General features: G+C 46.2%; 1 protein-coding gene across 2 annotated transcripts in view; it reads right to left on the bottom strand.

Moving 5' to 3' along the window:
- LOC134513385 (gamma-aminobutyric acid receptor subunit rho-1) overlaps window positions 1–24,472 on the bottom strand; it is a 33,255-nt gene that overhangs the window by 5,413 nt on the left and 3,370 nt on the right. The window contains exons 1-5 of one of the 2 annotated variants that reach the window (XM_063329996.1): window positions 11,162–15,992; window positions 10,967–11,020; window positions 9,121–9,227; window positions 7,286–7,353; window positions 3,361–3,584 (exon numbers count right to left, since the gene is read on the bottom strand). In XM_063329996.1, coding sequence (XP_063186066.1) covers window positions 3,361–3,584; window positions 7,286–7,353; window positions 9,121–9,184 — 356 coding nt within the window. In that variant the 5' untranslated portion in view covers window positions 9,185–9,227; window positions 10,967–11,020; window positions 11,162–15,992. Of the gene's footprint in view, window positions 1–3,360; window positions 3,585–7,285; window positions 7,354–9,120; window positions 9,228–10,966; window positions 11,021–11,161; window positions 15,993–24,472 lie in introns of those variants that run through there. The other variant, XM_063329995.1, reaches the window with a different exon arrangement.

Genomic DNA, 24,472 nt, shown 5'->3' with positions numbered 1-24,472 from the left:
ATAAAATAATTTACATTTACCAAAGCCATCCTAGTGCCATGAGAGATGCAGGTAATTTATCAACATACTGCGCATTTTCAGCTGCTCAATGAGAACCCGGTGATCACACCTGGGTATCAGCCACCAGGGGGCACAAGCAGTGCCTCGCGTTAGGGCTGGAGTTGGTATGCAGCGGAGACCACTGAAATGCTCTGCCCCATCAATCAAAAGCTCTGGTCTTGCTGTAGTCCGATTATCTCATCTTTAATAGCATAATTTTGTGTTTGAACTGGAAACATCCATAAATCTTGACTCAGCTGGCTTGAACTCTAGGGAAGTAAATGAAAATAGAAGTATAAATCATAATGGGGAAAGAATTAATGAATTATAGCAGGGCTAATGTTAGACAGACATCTGTCACGTAATGATAAAAGTAAAGTGGGGTCTCTTGTGTTAGTCCTTCCGCATGTGCGGGTTCCCGTTGATGTTACTGTCCTATCTGAACTTAGTCTTTGAGTGGAAGTGCTTGGCTCAGATTTGTTGTTTAGGTGCCAGTGAGGTCTACAGTGGTTTCCAAAACAAAAGAAGACAAAGTCTGGCAAAGAACTTTAAAAAGGCAGACACCAATGAAAAATACAATCTACAGGCAAAGGCACTCAGCAGAGGCAGGCAGGCAGAAATGACCCGTTTGCTCTTAAGGGGAGATCTGCATTCATACTTCTCCTGCATTCATAAAGCACTCCAACCTGCAATCACCACTGAATAAACTAATGAAACTCTGTCAATTTGCTGTTTAAGACATTCACCACCATTTTGTACAGGACCATTTTTTAAGCAGAAGACTGCGCGTGGCAGGGTCTGAGTAGTTTCGTATTCTTCTGTTCCCTCTTCTTTAGACAACCATAAATGCTTGCAACGCAGATGATTGGTATCACGCAGATAAATGAAAGAGTATATAGCATGCATGCTATAGCTGAACATTATATCACTTTATTGTCCTTTTTTTCTTGTACTAAGGACCTGAGCAAACTTTGCAAAGGCCTAAGGAACACCTGAACCTTGTCTAATATGCTAAGTGAAGAAAAAGCTTTAATAATGAGAAGGTAGGCACTGTTCAGGCTGTGAATTCCAATCAACAGTAAGATAAAGATATCAGAGAACATGAAAATTCTTGTCAAACTGATACCCCACAGGGAATCAAGCATTGCTTTGCTTGCCTTCCTTTCATAAAATCATAAAACACCTTGGCAAGCTAGAAGTTGATCTCCTCACCATGTGGCAGGCTAAGCTCTACTTCTGCCACTCCTAAGGTTGCTAACGTGCCCTTGAAGACCTCCACAGCCTTCCCAAGCAATGAGTTCTGCAACCTTATCACTAGTTAAATCTATGCATCTTGCTGATACTGACCTCCTATCGGTCAGACTTTCCTTCTTTTTTGTCCTTCAGAATACATTATCACCTGTTGCTTTGTTTATTTATCATATAATTTGCTATTTCATTGCTGTGGAGGTGATGTCGACATTCTTGCATCAGAATATTGTACAGCAATTTCCTCTCTAATAGGTTTTTATCTGTCATTTGGCAATACTTGTTTTCTAACTGAATGGAGCTGCAGCCAAGAAAAACAGAAGCACCAATTTAAGTTGCTTTTGGAGATTGACTGGTGCTCCTCACTTAGCATCTCCAAGTATGGAAGTGTTACTTCTTAGAAAGAAAAAAAATCCTGGTTTCATAATGTTCAGACTTAGCTGAGCAATGTTCCTCTCAAAGCTGATTGACCAGTTGGAAAATAAGGAAGAAATCCAGGGTTGGGATCACCCCTCATGCTAGAGGACAAAACAAAGTTTACCCAAAATGTCCCCTTCAGGGAGCTTTCATGCATGTCACATGAAATGTGAGCAAAAAGCAGGAAGAGTTGAAGTCACATGTTTGGGTTGCTCTAGCCATACATGTGCGTCACCAGGAGCTATACACCCTTGCTCTGAAACGTGCCACTTCATCTGCTGAAGGGTGTTCCATCTGTTCTGTTGCTTATCGTAAAGCTAAAGTTGCACTCAGTATAATTTATTTTTCTTCATAGTTACCTGTAAGAATAGAATTTGCATAATTTGCTAGGCCCAGAGACTTTGTTGTATAGTGAAGTGGATAACTATAGCCGCTCTGGACTTCTGTTTATTACCAGACGTTGCCCTCTTCCTTAGCTTGTGCCTTGCCTCTTCCACAGTGCCCAGCAGGGATAGCAGCTCGCTGGTCCCCGGTGAGCTGCCCCGAGGGACTGCCGCATCTGGCCACAGCTTCCCAACAGCAGGAGCAGAGGCTAACCATGCACACAAGGTGAAGGGACCCTGGTGGAATCAGCAATGTGTGGAATTTGCATAATGAGGTGAAGTCTCTGTGCTCAAAGAGCAATTAAGACTGGCTTTGCTATCTCTTGTGCAACCCAGGGGAGTGAAGGCTTGTCTGGCTATCACAGGATACATAAATAACGGGGTAGTCTTGGGGAGCCAGGACAGCCCTGCTTTTCGTCAGCAGAGACAGTAAAATCAAGATAACAGAGACTTTGTGTAGCTCTTTGTTTCCTTGAGAGTCTCCCATGCCTGGTAATTGACCTTTGCCTCATTACCTGTGAAATGCATATTAAAGTTGACACCCCTGTATATGCTAATGAAGATTTTAGAGATCATGCTAAACATATACGACTATAGCACTCGTCTCTCCACCCAAATCATACTACACGTCACCTAGGGGAGGGAAACCTTGTAATTTTGGGGATAAAAGGATGGAGAAAGTCACTGTTAAATTGGGAGTGAAGAAACTTGATACCTGACGGACGAGTCGACGGGCTGCGTTCTCTTCCTCCACCCCAGGCAGGGACGCCTTTCTGGGTAAGCGCTGCGCCTTTCACCCTCTGGTGAATGTTACCCCGGGTTGTTGTACTATCGTTATTTTTGCTAGCAATATTAACCTTAAGTAATTAGCGCTATTGTAGTCAGTGAATTTATCAACGGCAATCTCGAATCTGCAACTGTTGCTCTCAATAAAGTAACTCATTTCGATTATTTGTGAATCTGATTCAGTGAAAGTCCTTTGGTGGGACTCTGATAGTAAATCAGTGAAAGTCCTGGGACTCTGACAGACAAATATCGAAACTACAGTCCTTTTAACGCGACATAATGTTGGCAAATTGAAACAGAAATCGGCTTCCCGCAACAGGCACCTACCGAACTTGCACAGGGACTCAGATGTTGGCACATTCATTCTCTTTTATGTGTTTGGTTTTTTTTTTAGTATGAAGTCATGCAAAAATACAATACAGGAATCAATTACTCAGCTTTCTCTCTCACCCCACTAATAGCTCACATTGACCAAATGCAGCTTTACCTGAGGCTATAAAGTACCTTCCCATCTGGCTGGACCCGCAGCATGACGTTGTCTGTGGTGGTGTCATGGATGAAGGAACGCTTGGAGTGGACAAAGAACATGTCGGGGACCCAAATCTTCTTCACCAGCCTGCCGTCAAAGGTCATGCTTTGGTTGTTGGTGCTGGGGAAAGACAGCCTCTCGTCTTTCCAGTAGTGCCTCAGATACAGCGTCATGGTGAAGTCCTGCAACAAAAAGGCTTGTGTCACAACTTACACTTTATCGGCATAGCAGTGATTTCTCCTCTCTGGGACAAACCACAAGCTGTGAAGCACCATTCCTGAAAGCACATCCACTCCCTGAGCTGCAGGGGACACAACCGGCTGCAGCTTGGTTATTCCCCAGCTCAGACTGACTTCCTGGGTTCGGAAATCAGAGACCATCCAGGTGGCGAATCCACCTCTGAAGTGCAAATGTTGCATTTTGGTGTCTGCGAGCCACTCCAGGGACTAAAAGGCAGACATGTCGAGGCAGTGGTAGGTGGAGAGTGCTGCCGACTGCTTAATTCCCTCAACCACATGATGCTGCATTTCTGGAGCCATCAGTGAAGAAGTATTTGCTGCCTGCGTTGCCCTCCACGCTGCTCTGGCAACTGCCTTCCCCCAGGCAGCTGGAAGGCCGTGCTGCAGTGGGAGCTCTTCCTCCAGCACAGCCACTGAAATCTTTTTGACTCAGAATTTGACCCAAATGGGGTTTTTGTGCTCTTTCTCCCCAGATATTTTATTCTTCGATCCGAGTCACACTCCTTCTCTTTGAGCTCTGTTGTACTGGAGTCAGACCCCAGAGGCACGTACACTTGGGTTTGCCTTTTTCCTTATTTCAAAGGAAGCCCTCACGTATCTCGAGATAAGTTCATGCACAAGTGTTTATAAGCACGCTATCTTTGAGTGTAGTGTAACATACTGCCTATAAACTAAGGGAAGTGTCTAAGACTGACCAGTCTGCCTTGGTGTCTAGGGTAGAGGAAGTCAGATGGGCTTGGGGTCGTTTTTTTGAAACCATTTGACATTTTAATTTCTTTTTTTCACAATACTTTCCCAGCATTTTGAAATATGGGGGTTTCTGCAGTCTTTTTACAGTAGAAGTAATTTGTTAATTGCAGCTTGTGTTATTATTACACTAGAGGCCAATATATTCTTGGAAATGCTTTATATCGCATCTGAAGCTCTGAAGCTCCCAAAGCCACTGACCATGTAGTTTCTTCTTTTTAATTTGATCCATTCTACAGTGTTCTTTAACATCCTTTCCCTGTATTCAAATTTAAAGAAGATCTCTCTGGGGAACCTCTTGCATCGACTCCTGTGTGTTAATGTGTCCTTTAAACAGTAATAAATGGACAGCTATTTGTTCTTCAGCAAGAACTCAATGCCTCACTTTTTTGCATAAAATTATATTTATGGTTGCTGTGGAACAAACCAAGTATTGTCAGCTTTCATTAGGAAAGATTTATTAATACTAGTTTTAGGCTATTAAACTAACCACAGTATTTTACAACGCATCATCTGAAAATGCCCTAAGCAACAACCATATAATATCTTGCGCTTCTTTTGGTCTGTTTCTCAGAGACACTATTAGCTCCCATTATGTTTGCAAATGAATTCCCAGTCCTAGGTAACAATCTGTTTTTTCCCTTTTTCTCATCTTTCCTCCAGATAAAACAGCTGCCCCACACATCCTGTAAGTGTTCCATTAATTTCAGGGTCAGTGGCCCATAATAGATATTTATAAATTTTTAAATTAATTGGACAAAAAGAATCTGATTTGTGACATCCTAATTAAGTTTTATAATGTCCTCTATTATTTTACCACTTTCTTGCAAATAGTTAGAAAGTAGGAGAAGAAAAGGAAAGAGTGATATATCTAACTCCTCAAGCTTAAATTTAGTACAGAGTGAATATCTCTGTCACTGACGTCTCTTCATTTAAAAAGCAAGCAATGATCTTGCAAAGCATCATGGCCTTTTCCTATAAAGCTGCACAAGTTAAAAAGAACTGATTCTGACAATATAAATTCTTCTCTAGCGTTATTTTGCAAGCAGCCAAAATTGACCCTGAATATTTGTTTTACCCGAGGCCGTTCAGTGCTTTTCCCATGTTGCTGGGTGCTGCAGCATGATGTTACACGAGGAGCAGGGGCAGTATTCAAAAGCCAGGGGAAGTTTTTCAAAATCATAATACTTGCTTAAAAAATTAGTGGGTTTGTTGTTTGGGTTTTTTTTACTTTAAAATACTCTACGTTAAGTTCTTCCCCTTTGCTTTCAAGTCCTGAGGCTTTTCAGGGCCTCTCTGGGCACCTTCACAAGCTATCATCTCCTCAACAAGAAGGGCTGACACCATCCCAAGAAAGGCAAAACTTTGGAGTCCCCACAGCTGGTGCTCAGGGTGCCAAGAGCACCAGAGGCAGGGGGGACAACTGGGGCCTCCCTGGGGTTGGGGAGAATGTGGACCCTGATGTGCCTCAGCATTGCATTCCTGCCGTACCCTCCAAGTGGTCAGCTGACTGCAGATATCCCAGCCCGCTCAAAAGCCGGAATAGCTGCAGTGAGATGAGCCCAGCGTGCAACCGGGGTGGCTGCCGAACACCAGCTGCGCTGCCACACAGCCATGTTCCTGGGTTGGACACGGGAGGAGGATGGGCACAGGCTTCTTAACCCTGTGGCTGTTAATTAGGAGCACAGAGAAGTTGGCGTTTCCTTTGAAAGCTTTAGAGCTGCTTGATACGTTTGTTGAGAGAGCAAAGCATTTTGAAATGTATTCTGTATTGGGAAGTGATTTATTTTTTTTTTGCTCTTCCAAAGCAAAAGCTGAGCTGCTGAGGGACTCTGGGGATGCTCTAACAGGGTAGGTCTTTCAAGCTCTGGGTTTTGAAAGGGTGAATAACATTGGAGCGGGTCTTGCAATGTACATGCAGGGGCAATCTCCCGTTCCCCTTCTGTGCTCCTGCTCTCCTGCACAGGCTGTTGTTTACATGTCATGTATGCATGTAAAATCTTTCCATGGAAAATCTCCTGTAGAAATCATACCTTACTTTCAGCAGTGTTTTGTGATGGAAAAAAGCCCTTCCAGAAAAATCGTCAAGATCTGCACCACTTCAAGAGCATTTGAAAACTGACCGTTTTCACATTACTAATTGTACAGTAGGAAACAAAAGACAGGGATTTAGTAAGGAATTTAGACCGTGCAAAGCACCAGTATTAGTCCTACATGCCCCTGAAATCCTACTTCAGCATCAGTGTACAGGGTACAGGAAGGACCGGCAGAGCCTTATGCTGGTCCCCAGCACACAGCAGGGTGATATGACTGCCAATGCACCAAAGGCAAGTTCTGAAGGAGTTTCTCCCCTCCAAGCTCATTCTGGCTGCCCTGTCAAGAGCAGGACTTACCAGTTTGAACCAGTGTTGCTCTCAGGATGGCTACGTGGCTTGTGGTTGGGAGCTAGCCGGCCCCTGACCACCTCAGAACATGGCCAAAGTGAGACAGTGTCTGCAGTATATCAAAGAGCCTTAAAAGTAACACATTAATTGGTCTCCTCAGAGCTTTTAAACATGTTACCACTCCTTAAAAAAATGTAAAAACCCAAATCCTTTGAGACAGTCTTGGCAGCATTGCATCATTTTGTCCTAGGGAAAAGAAACTGTCAGATTTCTTCCTTCTTCTTCAAGGGAGATGAAATGGTAGCATGAGGTCAATAGAAGCAATTGTCAGCAGTTTCAGATCAAACCCAAATCTGCCTTCTGGAGGCTGGGAAGTGTCTGTCCTCAGGGGTATTTAAACCCCACAGACACAAACTCAAGGAGCCTGCTCTAGCCAGCCCTGCTCTCAGCAGGGGTTTGGGCTAGATGGTCTCCAGATGTCCCATTGGACGTTAGCCCTTCTGTGACTCTTACCATGTCCACCTCAGAAATGCTGTCCAGACTTTCAACTTGGACATCCACCCCAACAGGAATTGCAGGGCCTGAGGGAAAAAAAATTAAAAATTGAGAAAGTATAAATCTGATGAGACAAAGTAATCCTCTGACTTTCATCTCTTAGAGACAAAAATAGATGTTCAGTCTGAAATAGAAACAAGAATAAACCAATTGAAAATAGAAATGATTGTAATTCATAAAAAAACCCCTCCTAATAACAATCAAACTGAAATTTTAAAAGCCCTGTCTCTAGCACTTGGCTCCAGGGCTCACCAGCCGGCTGCCCAGCAGAGCACCCATCCACGCGGAGGGCAGCAGTGGCACAGCTAAGGGGATGTGGGAGGGTTACTCCAAATTTTTCCCTCACTTCTGCTCCCCTCTCAATCTAACAACATCCCTGAGAGCTGCTGCACGTACTTTGTTTTCACACCGCTCAACACTCAGCTTGGAAAGGACAGGTTGACGGGAGGGGACGCATTACAGGACACAGGCATGTGCCACTCAGCCTAGGGCTCCCAAGGGAAGGGTTGGGCTGTGACCCCAAGTAACAGGGATTTCGATCTTTTTTTCCTCCTCCAGGCTTTGACTAGTCCCTCACGTACCTCTGGCAATTACAGTACAGGAGATCTGTCAAGATAAATAGTGCTCACATTAGCAGACTGCTATGAAACTGAAACCTTTTTAAATTAATTGAACATGCTGGTATTTGGTATATTGAGCATTTAGCAATAAAATCTTCTTCCATCAGAATATATAATGGTATCCTGGATTTGAATGACCATCTGTCAGCCAGAAAGGGTAGATAAATTACAACATTCTCTAATCTGATGGGCTGAAAGAAAACGTGTTCTCCTTCATCCATGTCCCTGAAAGCTTACGTTGCTCTAGCACACAGCCACAAAACTGTGAGCAAGCATTAACACACGGTAGTCAAAATATTCTCTTTTGGGTTATAAATGGAATGGCCAGGTCAGTAAACGTGGTAAGCATGGTACATGATTTGATTATGCACACACGTTACTATAGTAAGATGAAATCTTAGAATTTCACAGAATCACAGAATCACAGAATGGTTTGGGTTGGAAGGGACCTTAAAGATCATCCAGTTCCAACCCCCCTGCCATGGGCAGGGACACCTCCCACTAGACCAGGCTGCTCAAAGCCCCATCCAGCCTGGCCTTGAACACTTCCAGGGACGGGGCATCCACAGCTTCCCTGGAAGCACACAACCTGTTCCAGTGCCTCACCACCCTCACAGTAAAGAATTTCTTCCTGATATCCAATCTAAATCTACCCTCTTTCAGTTTGAGGCCATTACCCCCTGTCCTATCACTACACTCCTTGATAAAGAGTCCCTCCCCATCTCTCCTGTAGGCCCCCTTTAGGTACTGGAAGGCCGCTATAAGGTCTCCCCGGAGCCTTTTCTTCTCCAGGCTGAACAACCCCAACTCTCTCAGCCTGTCCTCATAGGAGAGGTGCTCCAGCCCTCTGAGCATCATTTACCCATCATCTGGGAACAAACATAAGATGTATTTGCAGATTTTTATCAGAAGAAAGTGTGACTAAATACCAGGAATATTACATTGCCTGTAATCACATTTTCATGCCTTTGACTAAGCTATTTGCTCATCCAAGGAAGAAGGCTATTTTACTGCACGCATATCCCCCCAAACATGTAATGAAATCACAACACAAAATATCAAAAATTAGGGACAGAAAAGACTCTGTTTATCAATCTGCTTGTTCGCCTGACTACATGTTATAGTATAAAGAAGCGACAGTGTAAAACAGTGACAAATATGTACATTTCATACCTCCAAAACCTGGTCTCATGCTGAAGTCGTGGTCATCTATTCGCAGCAGCTGCTCTGACTTCATCAGGGGAGATTTGGTGATGTCAGGGCTTCGTTTTAGGATTGGGCTACCAGGAAGAGAGAAGCACTGCTATGAGTCCTAGGCAGTGCCTGTGAGAAGTATGTGCCCGCTTTGCTCCATTACCCCGTAGACCATTTACCCCTTAGTCCATAACCCTGCCATTGCTTGCAGTGGTTGGCAGCGTGTCATTAAAAAACTATTCCTGCACTCAAGATATGGCTTAGGCACCTGTGATAATTCTGGCACTAAGAAAACATTTTGTTTGGTGACTTTTTGTCTCTGTAAAAATTATCTCTGCTTATAGCACAGTTTGGAGACAACCATTCAAAATTGTGGGCTGGAGAAATAGTGCATGTGTGGATAAGTGGGGAAATGGAAATGGAGAGGGGAAGGCATTTCCGACGTTGAGTTATGATGGGGCTTGAGGCCAAGTATTAGGGAAAAAATATATCAAATAAGCTCCTGGCTGTTGCCCAGAAACAAAATGGAGACAGGCTGGGAACCAGGCCAGGAGGCAGGCCATCCCCTGACTTGGGATAAAATTATGAGCTCCTGCCCCAGATTTCTAACGAGGATAAAAAGGAACATTAAAGACCTGGGAGGTCTCTGAGCATTAAAGAGCCTGGGAGGGTCATTCCAGAAGCTGCTAGAGTGGCACCAAATGCTGGGCAGAGGATGATCTGCTCCTCCTCCACATGCAAGGTGCAAAATGCTGTTAAGCACTCCAGCCCTTTGTCTGGGGTGGTGGTGGCAGCAGCTCCTCGGTTGCCCCACCGTGTAAGTGAAGCTTTGCTGCCCTCAGAGCCAGCCACATGCCAGCCACTCGGGTGGCAGGGGGGGCTCAAAAACAGGAGGAAAGGTTTTGCTGGTTCTCAGTTTGAGAAAAGATGGCGTGCTCAGAGAGGCACCTGTCTGAATATACACAAAACAAGTCAGAAATAGATTAAAGGAAAACAGGACAACAAAGAAACTTGATGGGGAATATGTTCCTGAGATAAAGCTCCTGCTAAATGGGACTGCTTAGCCATGCTGTACTTCTCACACACTCTTGGGCACTTGTACCAAGAGAAGCCAATACAACAATCTCCTAACAGAGGCCAGCAATGTTATCAGCGACTCCTCTCTCAAACCCAGTGCTTGATCTGACTACAGAGTATCTCAGAAAGATGCTCAGTCTCAGTTTAATAATCTCTAGAAGTGGCGAGTCGTCTACCTCCGTCAGTGAGTTCTTCTAGTCATGAATTACCCCTCAGGCATTTTAAAAGGTGGCCCCTGCTTCTGCTTTAGATTTAATTCGGCCCCTGAAAGACGTGTGGCATTGGGAGCATCCGTCGTTAAAGGTTTATACCCGTCTGAGAAGGGGGAATGATGTTAGCAGGTCACTGGCAAAACCTTCGACTTTTGAGAGCAGGCTTGACCACACTCAGAAAGGCGCTTTTCCCCTGGCAGTGGCAGAGGGAAGGACGAGCCGTGTGATGGAGAGCCTGTGGAGCGGGGCTCAGCTCTGCAGAAAGGATGCTTGAAGGGAAGGCACCTGCTGGCACATTATGGGCGACATAAACCATGCAGCCCAAGGGTCTGTGGAAAATGGCTGTGTTATCACACCTCATCCCCATGAGGGTGTCAGACAACGTGGCTTCCTCTGGGAACCACTGTACCGATTGGGCACGACTCCTACCTAAATATGATTGCCATGCTCGAGTGGTGTCCCCTTCCCCTGCCACGGCTTCAGCCCAGCCATGGGGGATGCGGCCGGCAGGGCTGGGGCCAGAGGGTTTCGCCTACCTGCCTTGCTTGTGCGCCTCGCCGTGGGCCTCCCGCCTCTGCCGCTGCGGCCGGCTGCATGGAAACGACAGGAAAAGGGAGAGCTGAGACAGGCGGCGACGGGCGGGTGGGGGACAACATCGGGAGGGAAGCATGGTGGGAAGACCCAGGTCCCCGCGGCGTTACCTTCTGTCACACGTGCGAAATGGCTCTTACCTTTTTACCGAAGGCTGGTGTCAGGCTGGGCATGGCGGAGGGCATGGAGGGCAATGCTGCTCTGGGGCTTGCAGCCGGGACAGGGCCAAAGGAGGGAAGCAATGGGTTTTGTGAGGTGGGACGCCACTGGTTTTGAGTGCCTTGGAAAAGGAGCCAGGCAGGTGGCTCGCCTCCCTCCTCCCGCAGCCATGGCCGGCGCCATCAGGGGCTCTGGAGAGAGGCCACGCTGCATGGGCCAAGGCAGGCTGCCCGGGGGCCTCTGCCAGCCGTTACATCTGCTCACCAGAGGCAGCTGGGTAGTTGCATGAGAAGCAAACCTTTTTAAAGTATTCGTGGGGAAAAAAGAAAAGAAAAGTAAAAACAAAAAAAACAAAACCTGGAAATATTCACTTCTGGTTTCATACTGTGTCCCAGCTGGCTGTCAAGAAAGCTCCTCTGAGGTGTTTGGCCAGTATTTTATTTTGTCATTAAAGGAACGAATATTGCTTTTAGCAATGTAAGTGCCAGCTTGTGCAAAAGTAACATTTTAAGCAGTTAACAGTTCTAACTCATCTTTAATTAAAAGTTAAAAACATTAGCTTCTCTCTGTAATAAACACTAACTCTAATCACCTCTACTAACGAGACTTTTTTCCCATTAACATAACATTTCAGATTGCTCTGTAGAGATTTACCGCAGCAAAACTCCTTTTGCATTAACGAGTGTCACCACCCGAGCACCATCATCCCTTTGGTGAGCAGTGGCTGAACACCAAGCCTCGCAGGATGGTTTTTCCCTGGGCTGGGAATTCTCTGAAAGCCGAAAGCATTGGAGGGAAATTTCATCTTTTTGCTGCCACAGAGAAGCAGGAAACCTCCACGTTGCCCGGACTAGGGGCGGGCACACCGGACTCTATCACTGACTCGCCCTGAAGCAAAGCGTTGGCCAAGTGGGATTGGGTTTCTTTCCAGAATCTGCTCTGTGCTTCCCAGATGAGGGCCGGGAATAAGCCCACAGGCAGACCACTGTTCGGGGGAGCCTCGGGCCATGCAGCACCATTGCTATTGCAAGGAGCAGCTTCTTTGGCACTGCTCAGACCTGGACGTCATGCATTAAAATGCACTTGCAAATGCAAAATGCACTTTCTGGAGTCTTCTGCCTTGTCGATACAGCCTTGGGCACCGCTGTCATGTCTCGCTGCTGCCTGCTTCTCGTCTGCTGGCTGTCAGGAAGTAATTTCACATGTTTTGAGGATAAGCAGATTCTGGCGACAAGCTGACCTACTTACGTGACTTTAAAGTGCCCTAGTAAACTCTTGGCTGTTCAGGAATAATGCTGGTATTTGAGCAGGGATGAAACAGGCCGTGTTCTCTCAATTTCTAATTTTTGTTTCTCTTTGTAGAGCTTACCTAATGCTTCATGTTGGCCCTGGCCCTATCCTGCCTGTCGAGACACCCTTCAAGGCATGGCCATCAAGGATTCGTGGCCAAATCCTGCCTGTCCTCTCCACCCAGCAACCCCAAGTGGTTCCTCTTATTTCTTCCAGGCAATTCTCCATTCCCTCTAAACTAAACTTTATTTCCTTGTCACAAACCAGCATAAAAAGTCCCCCACGCTCCAGCCACCACATGGAGAAAGGGGACCGTGTTCATTTGTGCTTTAGTTTAGCGCCTTCCCTTTTTTTTGCCAGCTCCATTCCCCTTGTCACACCTGCAATATTACCGAGCCTCCCCCACTTCCCTGCCTCCTCCTGTGGCAACGAAACATTTTTACCTGTTGCCAATCATTCCCCAGTTACTGCGATTTGAAGACCCATTTCTTTCTACTCAATAAATAGCTTTTCTGGTCCAGTTCCTGGGGAGTGTTCTGCTGGCTAAGTGATCAATGGCAGCTCCATCACGGGACCCCATTAGCCCGCCCGTTCAGGCTGTGAATCAATGGCAAACAGCTACGGCTTCCCCTTGCGTGTCTGCTGTCCCTGAGCGTTTGCAGCAGGCAGCCACACTGAGGGGATTTGGTCCAGACATTGTTCACAGATTGCTCAATGTAACTGTTTGCCACCACGGCCACACAGCGTGACGGTATTGCTCCTGCCTTCACTGGGTGACAGCCTGTCTTTAAAACTAACTGATAGCTCCTGAGGTAAAATATACTGAATAATGAACAACCTTTTTTTTTTGTTTTCCCAATGTCAATATTTATCTCCTAACAGTTACAGCACTGAAAGGCATTTCATGGCTCATGAAGCTCACTGAGATGCTTTTTGAAAAAGCAACAATTGGAGCAGAGTGGCATTTATTCACAGTGCTCCCTGTGCATTGCTAGAGTAGCTCTCAGGCCCATCCTGATGACAACTTGGGTGATGCAACCTCTCCAAAGTCATCGTTGTTCCCCCAGATCCCCCTACTACTTCAAGAGTCATGAGATGCCTCTGCCCCAAAGGCTGAGGCTTGCTGGGGCTGGGGGGAAGATGAGGAGACTGAAGTTTAGGATAGCTAGGGAAAAAAATCAGCAAAATCAGCTTCTCATCACTATTGCTACAGACACAAAGCAAAAAGCAGTTACTCTTTTTTTTTAAAAACCTGAGATTTACTATAGTACTTGTAGTCCCTCCAACACAGCAAAAAGGGTTTCAGAGTTAGGGATAACCATGTCTGATTATCAGAAGACACAGTCCAACTGTGACATATGAATGTCCCAGCAAGCATTTCCCAATGCCCAGCTTCAAAGGACGTGTGCCAGAGGAGTGTCAGGTCCACACTTGCAGTGTGCGCCAGAAAACCCACAGTATTCTTTGTCTTTGAAATGAGAGCTTTTGGAAGCAACCAGAACAAATCTGAGAGAAGCCACTACCCATCTTAGTATTTTAGTTTGTAATTACTTATGCAGCATACATTTCCCACCTATAAATCATACTCTCTTTTCTCTGAGGGAGGCAATATACCTGTAGTAGACAGTGACCTATTTTACACTGTTATTAGGATAATCTCATTAGGATCTGAGAACATTTCTTCCTTGAGGAGTTAAATCAAAATACAGTTTCAGTTCTTCAGGAAGAAGCCAGATCCCATGTATCTTCCTCAAGAGAAAAGGGAAAGTATCTTGCTGAAGTAATGAAGTAATTCACACGGTTTTTCCTGGGTCCAAGGGACGACATCCTCGAGGAATGGTGCTGTGGGTTTGGCAGGTTGCACTAACACTAACATTATTATTATCAGATTTCATTAAATTCTGGGACAGTCTGTTCTCCCCATCTCTTATGATATTCTTAGGTCTGCAAAGAGGGTGGCAGATCAGAAAAGAGATGTCAGAACGGGAAATATTGCTGAGATGTGGCTGTGGCATAATCTCTGTCCCTTCAGTTACTTGTGTCATCAGCAACACCTTGGCCAGGAGCTGGGGCTGCAACTGACCCCAAACCTCCCACACTGAGCAGAGGTGCCCATCGCCCCAGGAAGCCTGGCAGCCAGCGGCTGGGGCAGAGGCACCCAGGATGCCCATTTCATCTCTGCTTATCTCATGCCCGGGTGATGCCTCCACCTTTTCTCCGGTGCAGAGACTCTGGACTCTCCTGCCTTACCCTCTGAAAGCACGACACGCTTAAATTTGTCAGCTACAAGCTCTGCAACTCATGCTGTGCTGCGGTGCGGCCGATCCACAGCCTCTCCTACCACTGACGCAAGGCAAGAGAGGGTGCGGAGCTTGCTGAGCCAGTTTTCAGCAGGACTTTTAATTGGAAAGGATGAAAGTGATGAAAGCTCCCTCATGGTGCTTGGCTCTGAGCTCCCCATCCCTGGGTGGACATTGATAGGCAGCTTGGGTGGTGCCTTCTGTTCTGCATCCACTATGCTGCACAGTCTTTGTGCCATGCTGGGCAGGGGAATGGCAGGAACTGTGTTCTCCTCTGTCTGCCAGCAAAATTATGCCTGGGCAAGGCCCTGATGAAACGCTGCCCAAGGCAGAAGGACCAGGACAGAGCAGTGGAGGCAGCCCAACTCCCTACAGGGGACAAAGCCTCCCCTTGACAGGGAGGACATGGGAACGACAAAGGTGTATTGGTACTACTAAAGAGCTGTGAGAATTGTAGAGATCTTATTAAAGACCTATGCCTAAATATTTGACTAGGTTTTGTCTCTCCCTCTGTTTTATGACCAGTTAGTGACTTGGGTTCGTACCACATCAGCATCATGTTAAAGGCAGAAACCAGGCAGGGGGTGCCGGGTCAGGGAATGGGGGAGAGGCAGGGAGGGGCTGGGGATTGTATGCACACGCATACAGAAGGTTTCTGCAGAGAAAAAGTGGGGCAGAAGCAAAGAGAGCTTGGATCTGCAACAGAGCCTATGCCTTGGGTGAGACTGAGGAGAAAAGAGGCTGGACAGGCAGAGATGGGAAGGGGGGTGAAACACTGGGTAAGGCCGGAGGGGAAACGTTGGCTAAGGCTGGAGGGGAAGATGTCAGAAGGAGCAGAGAGGAGACATCAGGCTCAAATGGTGCCTCATCGTTGTGTGGGATAACTCCTGAGGCACAGAACACCCTGGACAGTCCTGAATGAGTTGGGGTGTCCCATCACCACAGAGCGGTGCAGGATGGAGATGCTGCCTGGTCCCTGGAAATACATAAAGAACCTCCCAGGCTGTGTCCCAAAAGAAGGAAAGAAGTTTTGGGGCAAGGGGTTCACAGGAAGTTCCCCCTAATGTGCCTTTGACTTGCAAATGAATGGGGAAGACCTTCTCAGCAAGCAGGAGATGCTGGTGGACAGGTGGTGCAGCAGGTCTGGGTGAAGACTGAGAGGTAGTCCAGAGCCCAGAGAAGAGCTTTGTGGAAGGAGGCAAAGTGAGCCAGCTAAACGGGGAGAAAAGCACCTGAGGAAGGAGAGAGCAAACTTGCAACAGGAAGAAGCTGCTCTTATCCAGCCACATGCACTGCAGGAGACACGATCCACTGCATCACATGCTAATTCTCAGGGATAATGTAGGAGAGAAACCCACTACTTTGCACTCAAATTGGGAGAACTACAAAGTTGTGAGCTGTAAACAAACCACTAAAAACTGAAGAAAATTAATCACAAAATGTATTGACATTTGACAAGCCCTTGTTTGCTCTTAATTATATTGGGTCACGTGTCCTTATGATTAGTAGGTTTAAAGATTGTGAAGAAAGGTGACCCATTGCTATTATAGGTGGTTCGTTCTCTGCAAAGAAATGGGGAAAGAGCACTATTCTTGATGTTCACATTCCAAAGTCTGAGAAACGGTGGGATTTGCAGCTGTTCTACCATCTTATTTTTGAGTGATACAGAAAATTCAACAAGAACCCCATTTTAATCCAGCATTACTTGAATATAGGTCAATCTCAGAATGCAAAATATGCAAGGGCAGAAGGCACACACCCCTTAAATTTTGCACTTCCTTTGCAAACATTGCCTGGACATAAACACTGGCAAAAGGAAAAAAAAATGAAACAAACCTACGCATATTGATTATTCACAGAAATGTGATGCCACCTGATGTCTTGGCACTGTAACTGACGCGTCAAAAATTAAAGTGCCCCTAGGTGGCAGAAATTGCATCCAGTGTGTGTGCGTTTCTTGGGTTTTGTGTTATACAGGTTGAAAGGAAGGGACGAAGGGAGCAGAAGGAGCGTGACTGAGGACCGTCCTGCAAGCTGAGGAGGGGACAGGCACAGTGATGGGGCTCAGCCAAGTGAAAAAGATAAATGGATGAAGGGAAGGGGAGAAACTAATGAGGCAACACGGTGCGTGCTGAAAGGTTTCGTGTCTGCCCCAGTCTTTGAAGTCTTTGAAGAAAAGTCAGCACAGTGCAGATGAGGGAAGGGCACGTTAAGGTATATTAAGATAAACTGGAGGTATTTAAGTCAACTGCCACTGATGGCAGCACTGGGAGTACCAGCTCTTACAGCCTGTGAGCTGTAAACAGGCACCTCCGAGGACTCCTCACAGATGGGTGATACCCCTGAGAGAGGGTGAGGGTGAACACAAAAGCTGGTTTTAAGCAGGGGACAAAAGAAGGATGTTGGAGTTTTGACGTTTGGGAAGAAACTGGGACAAACTCGTGATCCGTTTGTCTGCCCCTCCAGGGATAATGAGATTATAAAGATCACTCGATGTGAATCTTTGCAATAATTGACGTCAAACCAGTCTAATGTCCTTTCTGACAGTGTAACTGGCTGCCTTGGTGTAAGCAGGAGGAAAAGTAGATTTGAATTAAGTTTTTTATTTTTCGTTACTGAACTAGGGAAATACGGTTGAGGTAAAACTGTGACTTTGAGCATGGTTGAAGACCAAAGAGTAAATGCCTTTACTTTGCTGTCAAGAGATATTAAGTGACATCTCACAGATTTCATCCTGGAAACTACTAGTCAATACTTTCAATAGTAATGCAAAGGACAGAACTATAAAACTCGTGCGTGACAGCATGCTTGAAAGAGAAACAGAAAATTTGAGGTCTGGGATCAGGATTCAAAGCATCCTCAACACGTTGGAGAAATGTTCTGATGTTAATAAGAGGAATTTCAGTAAAATAGAACACAAAGAACTGCAAGCAGTACAGAAAAATAATTGTACAAATGCAGAATGGGGAATAACTAGCTAATTATCAACACTACACTTTAGTTCCTTGCTTACAGGAATGAAAGCACTCGGTCTTCATAAGGCCAATCAAAAACATCAACAACTAAGGAATTTGTTTGCACCACCAAAAATACAGAATTGTAACGATTCTGCTGTTGGGCCGGTATTAAGGAATATTCATATTGGCACAGGACCAGAGACAGATTTAAAGTAAAGGGACTGAACAGTAACAAGTCACCAAGCTTTCACCCAGAAGAAAGATGAATAAGAAACTGTTGAACAAGCATTTATTTTGTTCTTTGTGTCACAGGAGCGGAAGGTGACAATTTTCCAGTTCTTTGGAAAAAGAGCTCCAAATGGGATCTCAGAAGCTACAGACTGCTCCACTGGACAAATTAGCTACAACCATAGTAAAAACCAGATCAATATAGTATATATTGAAGAAGAGCGAGAGACAGTATGACTTTTCTCAAGGGATGTTAGGCATTATAATGGACTTCTCTAAAAAGTTAATTACATTGTAGATGAGGGTGGTCAAGATGACAAAGTGTACCTCTGTTTCCAAAAAGATGCTGACAGGTCCTTTCCAGAGGCCTGTAAAGAAACCAGCTGGTCAGAAAGAGGGAAGTTACCTTCTTGTGAATGGTTGCAAAATAAGTAACAAAAGGAGTAATGGAGAGTTTTCACTGTGAAGAAAGGTTTTCAATATAGTCCCATGGGAATCTATGATAGGACCTCTGTTGTTCAATAAATTTGTCAATTATTTGGGAGGAAAGAATAATTACTGGCAACAATGTTTACTGAGGATGTGTAACCATTCGAGGTAATCAAAATCAGAACTGGGAGTGGAGAATTACAGCGGGACCTCATGATGCCAAGTGACTTCAGATAAAATGACAGCAGGACTTCAGTGTTACTAAATTCAGAATACTGTACATTGTTTTGTACTTTGTCTTTTTGCATTTTTTCAATGTACTTTCAGAAGTACTTTTCAGAATGCACTTTTCTGGAATGCAGGTAGTTTTTTCATCAGTCCTCCCGGTCAAAGGGAAGGGGTTGGGAAGGACCATTTGAATCTGGCTAATCAACAAATGGTGCCACAGCCAGGTGTTTGGCTACATAGACCATGGGACTTGCTTTGAGAAACCTGGTCTACTGAGGGCTCATGGGGCCCATCTGTCAGAGAAGGGGAAGAGCACCTTCGGTCAGAGGCTTGCCAAGCTGCTGAAGAGGGCTTTAAACTAAAGTTGCCAGTGGAAGGGAACCTCGATCCACTCACTCTTACCAATTTGATGCCAGTGCCAGCAGTAGATGCCCAGAGCCTGGAGAAGGATCACAGGTCAGTAGAAGAGCGCCTGAAGTGCAGCTCAAAGGAATTCCAGACACTCTGGCCAATAAGTCGTCTCCATCAGGGGACCAAATTAAATGCCTTTATGCGAAAACGCTTAGCATGGGGAATAAACAAGAGGAGTCAGAGACGTGCGCACACCTGCAGGGTTATGATCTTATTGGCATCACGGAGATATGGTGGGATGGCTCCTATGCCTGGAGTGTTGGAATGGAAGGATACAGGCTCTTTAGGAAGGACAGGCAGGGGAGACAAGGAGGGGGTGTCGCTCTCTATGTCGATGACCAGCTGGAGTGCATGGAACTCAGCCTGGGGATGGCTGAGGAGCTGACAACAGCTCATGGGTCAGGATTAATGGGAGGGCAGAGACAGGTGACATTATAGTGCGGATCTGCTACAGGCCACCTGACCAAGCAGATGGGGCCCTCTATAGACAGATAGGAGCAGCCTCACGTTCACAAGCCCTCGTCCTCATGGGGTACTTCAACCACCCCGATATCTGTTGGAGGGAGAAGACAGCAGGGCATAAACAATCCAGGAGGTTCCTGGAATGCATTGATAATAACTTCCTTCTCCAAGTGATAGAAGAGTCAATAAGGAGAGGTGCCATGCTGCACCTTGTTCCCGCCAACAAGGAGGGGCTGGTGGGGAATGTGAGGCTCAAGAGCAGCCTTGGCTGCAATGTCCATGAAACGGTGGAGTTCAAAATTCTTAGGGCACTGAGGAGGGCACACAGCATTCTTAAGGCAGCAAGGAGGGCGCACAGCAAACTCAGTACCCTGGACTTCAGGAGAGCAGACTTTGGCCTCTTCAGGGATCTGCTTGACAGAGTACCATGGGATAAAGCCCTGGAGGGAAGAGGGGCCCAAGAAAACTGCCTAATATTCAAGGATCACCTCCTCCAAGCTCAGAAGTGATGCATCCCAGCAAAGAGGATATCAGACAAAAACACCAGGAGGCCTGCGTGGATGAACAAGGAGCTCCTGCACAAACTCAAACACAAAAAGGAAGCCTACAGAGAGTGGAAGCAAGGACACGTGACCTCAGAGGAATATGGAGAAATTGTCCGAGCAGTCAGGGATCAGGTTAGGAAAGCTAAAGCCCTAATAGAATTAAATCTGGTCAGGGATGTCAAGGGCAACACGAAAAGCTTCTATAGGTAAGCCAGTGATAAAAGGAAGACTAGAGAAAATGTGGGCCCTCTCCAGAAGGAAACAGGAGACCTTGTTACTTGGGACATGGAGAAAGCTGAGGTACTCAGCAACTTTTTTGCCTCACTCTTCACTGGCAAGTGTTCTAGTTACACCGCCCAAGTCGCAGGGACTGGGGGAATGAAGAACTGCCCACCACAGGAGAAGATCTGGTTCGAGACCACCTAAGGAACCTGAAGCTGGACATGTCCACAGGACCAGATGAGATGCATCTGCGGGTCCTGAGGGAACTGGTGGTTGAAGTTGCTAAGCCACTATCCATCACATTTGAGAAGTCATGGCAATCCGGTGACGTTCCCACTGACTGGAAAAGGGGAAACATAACTCCTATTTTTAAAAAGGGAAAAAAAGAAGACCCAGGGAACTACAGGACGGTCAGTCTCACCTCTGTGCCTGGCAAGATCATGGAGCAGATCCTTCTGGAAATCATGCTAAAGCACATGGAAAATAAGGAGGTGATTGGTGATAGCCAACATGGTTTCACCACGGGCGAATCATGCCTGACAAATTTGGTGGCCTTCTACAGTGGCATTGTAACATTGGTGGATAAGGGAAAAGCAACTGACATCATCCACTTGGACTTGTGCAAAGCACTTGACACTGTTTGGCATGATATCCTTGTCTCTAAATTGGCAAGACATGGATTTAATGGATGGACTACTCAGTGAATAACGAATTGGCTGGATGGCCACACGCAGAGGGTTGCAGCTAATGACTCGATGTCCAAATGGAGATCAGTGATGAATGGTGTTCCTCAGGGGTCAGTATTGGGACTGGTGTCGTTTAACATCTTTGTTGGTGACATGGACAGTAGGACTGAGTGTACACTCAGCAAGTTTGCTGATGACACCAAGCTGTGTGGTGTGGTCGACAGGCTGGAGGGAGGGAATGCCATCCAGAGGGACCTGGACAGGCTTGAGAGGTGGGCCCGCACAAACTTCCTGAAGTTCCACAAGGCCAAGTGCAGGATCCTACACATGGGAACAGGCAATCCCAAGCACAAATACAGGCTGGGTGGAGAATGGATTGAGAGCAGCCCTGAGGAGAAGGACTTGGGGGTGTTAGTTGATGAGAAGCTCAACATGAGCCAGCAATGTGCACTCACAGCCCAGAAAGCCAACCGTATCCTGGGCTGCATCAAAAGAAGCATGGCCAGCAGGTTGAGGGAGGTGATTCTCCCCCTCTGCTCTGCTCTGGTGAGACATCACCTGGAGTACTGTGTTCAGTACTGAGGCTCCTGATGTAAAAAGAACATGGACCTGTTGGAACTGGTCCAGGGATGTCCAAAAAGATGATGAGAGGGCTGGAGCACCTCTCCTCTGAAGTCAGGCTGAGAGAGTTGGGGTTGTTCAGCCTGGAAAAGAGAAGGCTCTTTGGAAACCTTATTGTGGCCTTCCAGTACCTAAAGGGGGCCTACAGGAAAGATGGGGAGGAAGTTACAGAATAATAAAGAGTTAAAAGCAACTGTAGAAAATTTGGCAGAATGGTGTGACAGGGGAAATGGCTGTGCCTAGGGTCAAATAAATTAGACAGCTGAAGCAGAGGGCAGAGAAAATCTGTGACAAAAAAGAGAAAGAGCAGTTTGGAGAAGAGAAGGAACCTTGAATGGGGGAAAAAAAAGGAATGAAGGAGGTGGAAGTGAAAGGAGGAAACGGAAACGCAATTTACCAACAGGGGAGATGGAGAGACTCCAGTTGCACTGGCCTGAAGCCCACTCTGGGCTTCTTACTGCACTCCTGATACCCAGCCCTGCTGGTGCAGATGGTGTCAAGGCACGATGCCAACTGCTGATCTTAAAAAGGAGTGCCTTGGGAGCTGTTGGTGCTCAGTGCTCCACTGGATCTGGCTCGCCGTTGATAATGTGTTCCTATAGGCAATGCTTTCAACGGGCATTTTATGGGCTTATCGTGCACTCTGAAGATCTGATCTAAAGACAGCTTGCATTAGTAAGCTTTGTTCATGCAAACAAATGCTTTCAGCATCAATCCTGAAGATAAGATACAAGAGCAAAACTCCAGGACAAGAAAACAGCTTAAGGATTTCTGGGAGGTAAAGGAAGAAATCCTGTTAGGGATGAATTTATGAGGCCAGAGAAAGCAGTTGGAGGGCAAGAAGGTAGGAGCTGTGTAGGAGGCAACCTCAGTGAGGGTACCAGGATAGCCATTTTGTGTGATTTAAAGAGCATAAGGAGCTCGCACACAATGTGGCTGGGGTACAGAGGAGCTGACAACACAGAAGTCCTATCCAAATTCAACAAAAGCAAGGGAAGGTGACTTTAATGTTGCGAATGTTCAGAATGATGCTGAGCTTGTGAGAAAGGACCGGGAAGGTACCATGGACATTATGATGCAGGGTGGCTCCCATCACTTAGGAAGAGTGTCACTGATCGTAATAACATCTGAAAACATCATAGAGACAAAGATCTTTGGCCATGAAAGAGACCTTGTGATAACAAGCCCCGGGCTTAAAGTAGAGGATGTCACATAACTGCTGTAAAAGACAGCTCGTACTGACAGAAACATGGACAGGGAGCTCTAGAGGAGCAGAAAATGGGTTCCTATTTGGAGACCGGAGTGAGGCAAAATGATTATAACATGTCCAAGGTTGAATGAACACAAAGAGGGTCTGTTAGTTAAGATTAAACAAACATGATCCATAAATCTTGTACAGTGAAATCTCTTCTGCTGAGAGTTGTTTGTCTGAAAGGTGGTTATAATGCTGTCCGGGGAGATTTTAGTGTTAAAAGAGATTTTTTTTTCCCAGCAGTTAGGTCTGGCAGAACAGCCTGGGCTCAGCTCCAGGCCATTTTTTTTTCCTATTGCTCATCCTTTCTAGCAGATTCTGCAAGTCTAATTAGCAATACAGGTTTTGGCCCTTTTGTTGGCATAACGATGTTGTGACTTTTAGTGATTCTTTGTACCCTTCTAGTGACCCCTGTGCAGCCTGGTGGCTTTCCAAGAGCCGGAGCAGTTGGGAAAGCAGCAGATAGCCCTGTTGCCGGTGCTCTGGATCTCAGCTCCTTCCTGTAGGATTTTTGGCACTGTGGATTTAGCAGGAGTAAAAAGCTTTGCAAACCCTGCGGGATTTGCACCCAGCTGACTGCAAACGGCAAACAGGTCTGCAAGGTGAGAAAGCTTTTATTTTTATCTTGCTGCTCTTTGAAGTGAAATTCCTTTGAGGTGATTTGTCCTGGAGATTAGCAAAAATATGTAGTTAAGTCTTTGACTGGCACACAGACATTTTTACAGTGAATTACAATATTGGAAGGCTCTGTAGTAAGTCCCATGCAATAAAGCTTTGCTGCTTTCACTGTGACTGTGTGCATACTATGCATACACTTATTTGCCATTTTCTTGTCACTCTCTGTCCCAAAGCCTCATCAGCTTTATTTCAGGAATTACTTGGGACCTTTTGCAAAATTCCTGTCATGCAAGCCCAGCCTCAAAAAGACTCTGGCGTGTGCATGAACTCTCATAGGGAAAACCATGCCCGTCTGCCCACCCTTCTCCAAGGTTGTCCTGTCTCATTCTAGAATGGCCACCTTGGGGTACCTGCAGTGCCAAAACTTATGTTGGAGAGTGTGTCTGACCTTGTGGCCTCACATTCACCATGTCAGCAGGAGTGCAAAGGCTGTGGGATTAGCTGGATCTGGGTAGGTGAAAAGACAAACCCTGACGCTGAAAACCGCAGAGCAAACGGTGAGTTTTTATTTGAAAACAGAGTTCAGAGCAAGTGTCTCCTTGGAAGAAACTAACACTTGCAGGATGGCACCATCCAAAGAAACAAGCTAAAAGCCTGTTTATTTCCTCCGTCAACGGCAGCATGAGAATCAGGAGCAAAACTGGACACATCTCTCAGGGACAGCAGGATGCTGGCAGCACACCCAAGGTGGCAGGTCTCTACAGCAGGTGCCTGCACTGCCTGCCAACACCGGTGGCTGGCACTGAGCCCTGGCAGTAGGGCAAGTCGATGATCTTGTACCCCTAAAGGGCTTCTGGAGGCTAGGAAGGCCATGGGTGCAAATCAACCCACCCTGAGCATCCAGTGGTGGTGTGGAGCCAGCCTTTTCCACTTCAAATAGTTCTCCCCCACCAGCCTCCCATCAGCCTCCAGTGAGGCACGTGGCTCTCTTCAGATGATAAAGGCTATAGGAAAGGGATGGATTTCCATCCTGGTCCTTACCA

This window comes from Chroicocephalus ridibundus, chromosome 3 (genome assembly GCF_963924245.1).
Source record: "Chroicocephalus ridibundus chromosome 3, bChrRid1.1, whole genome shotgun sequence".
NCBI classification, from domain to species: Eukaryota; Metazoa; Chordata; class Aves; order Charadriiformes; family Laridae; genus Chroicocephalus; species Chroicocephalus ridibundus.
This window is presented reverse-complemented; position numbering and strand designations above follow the sequence as displayed.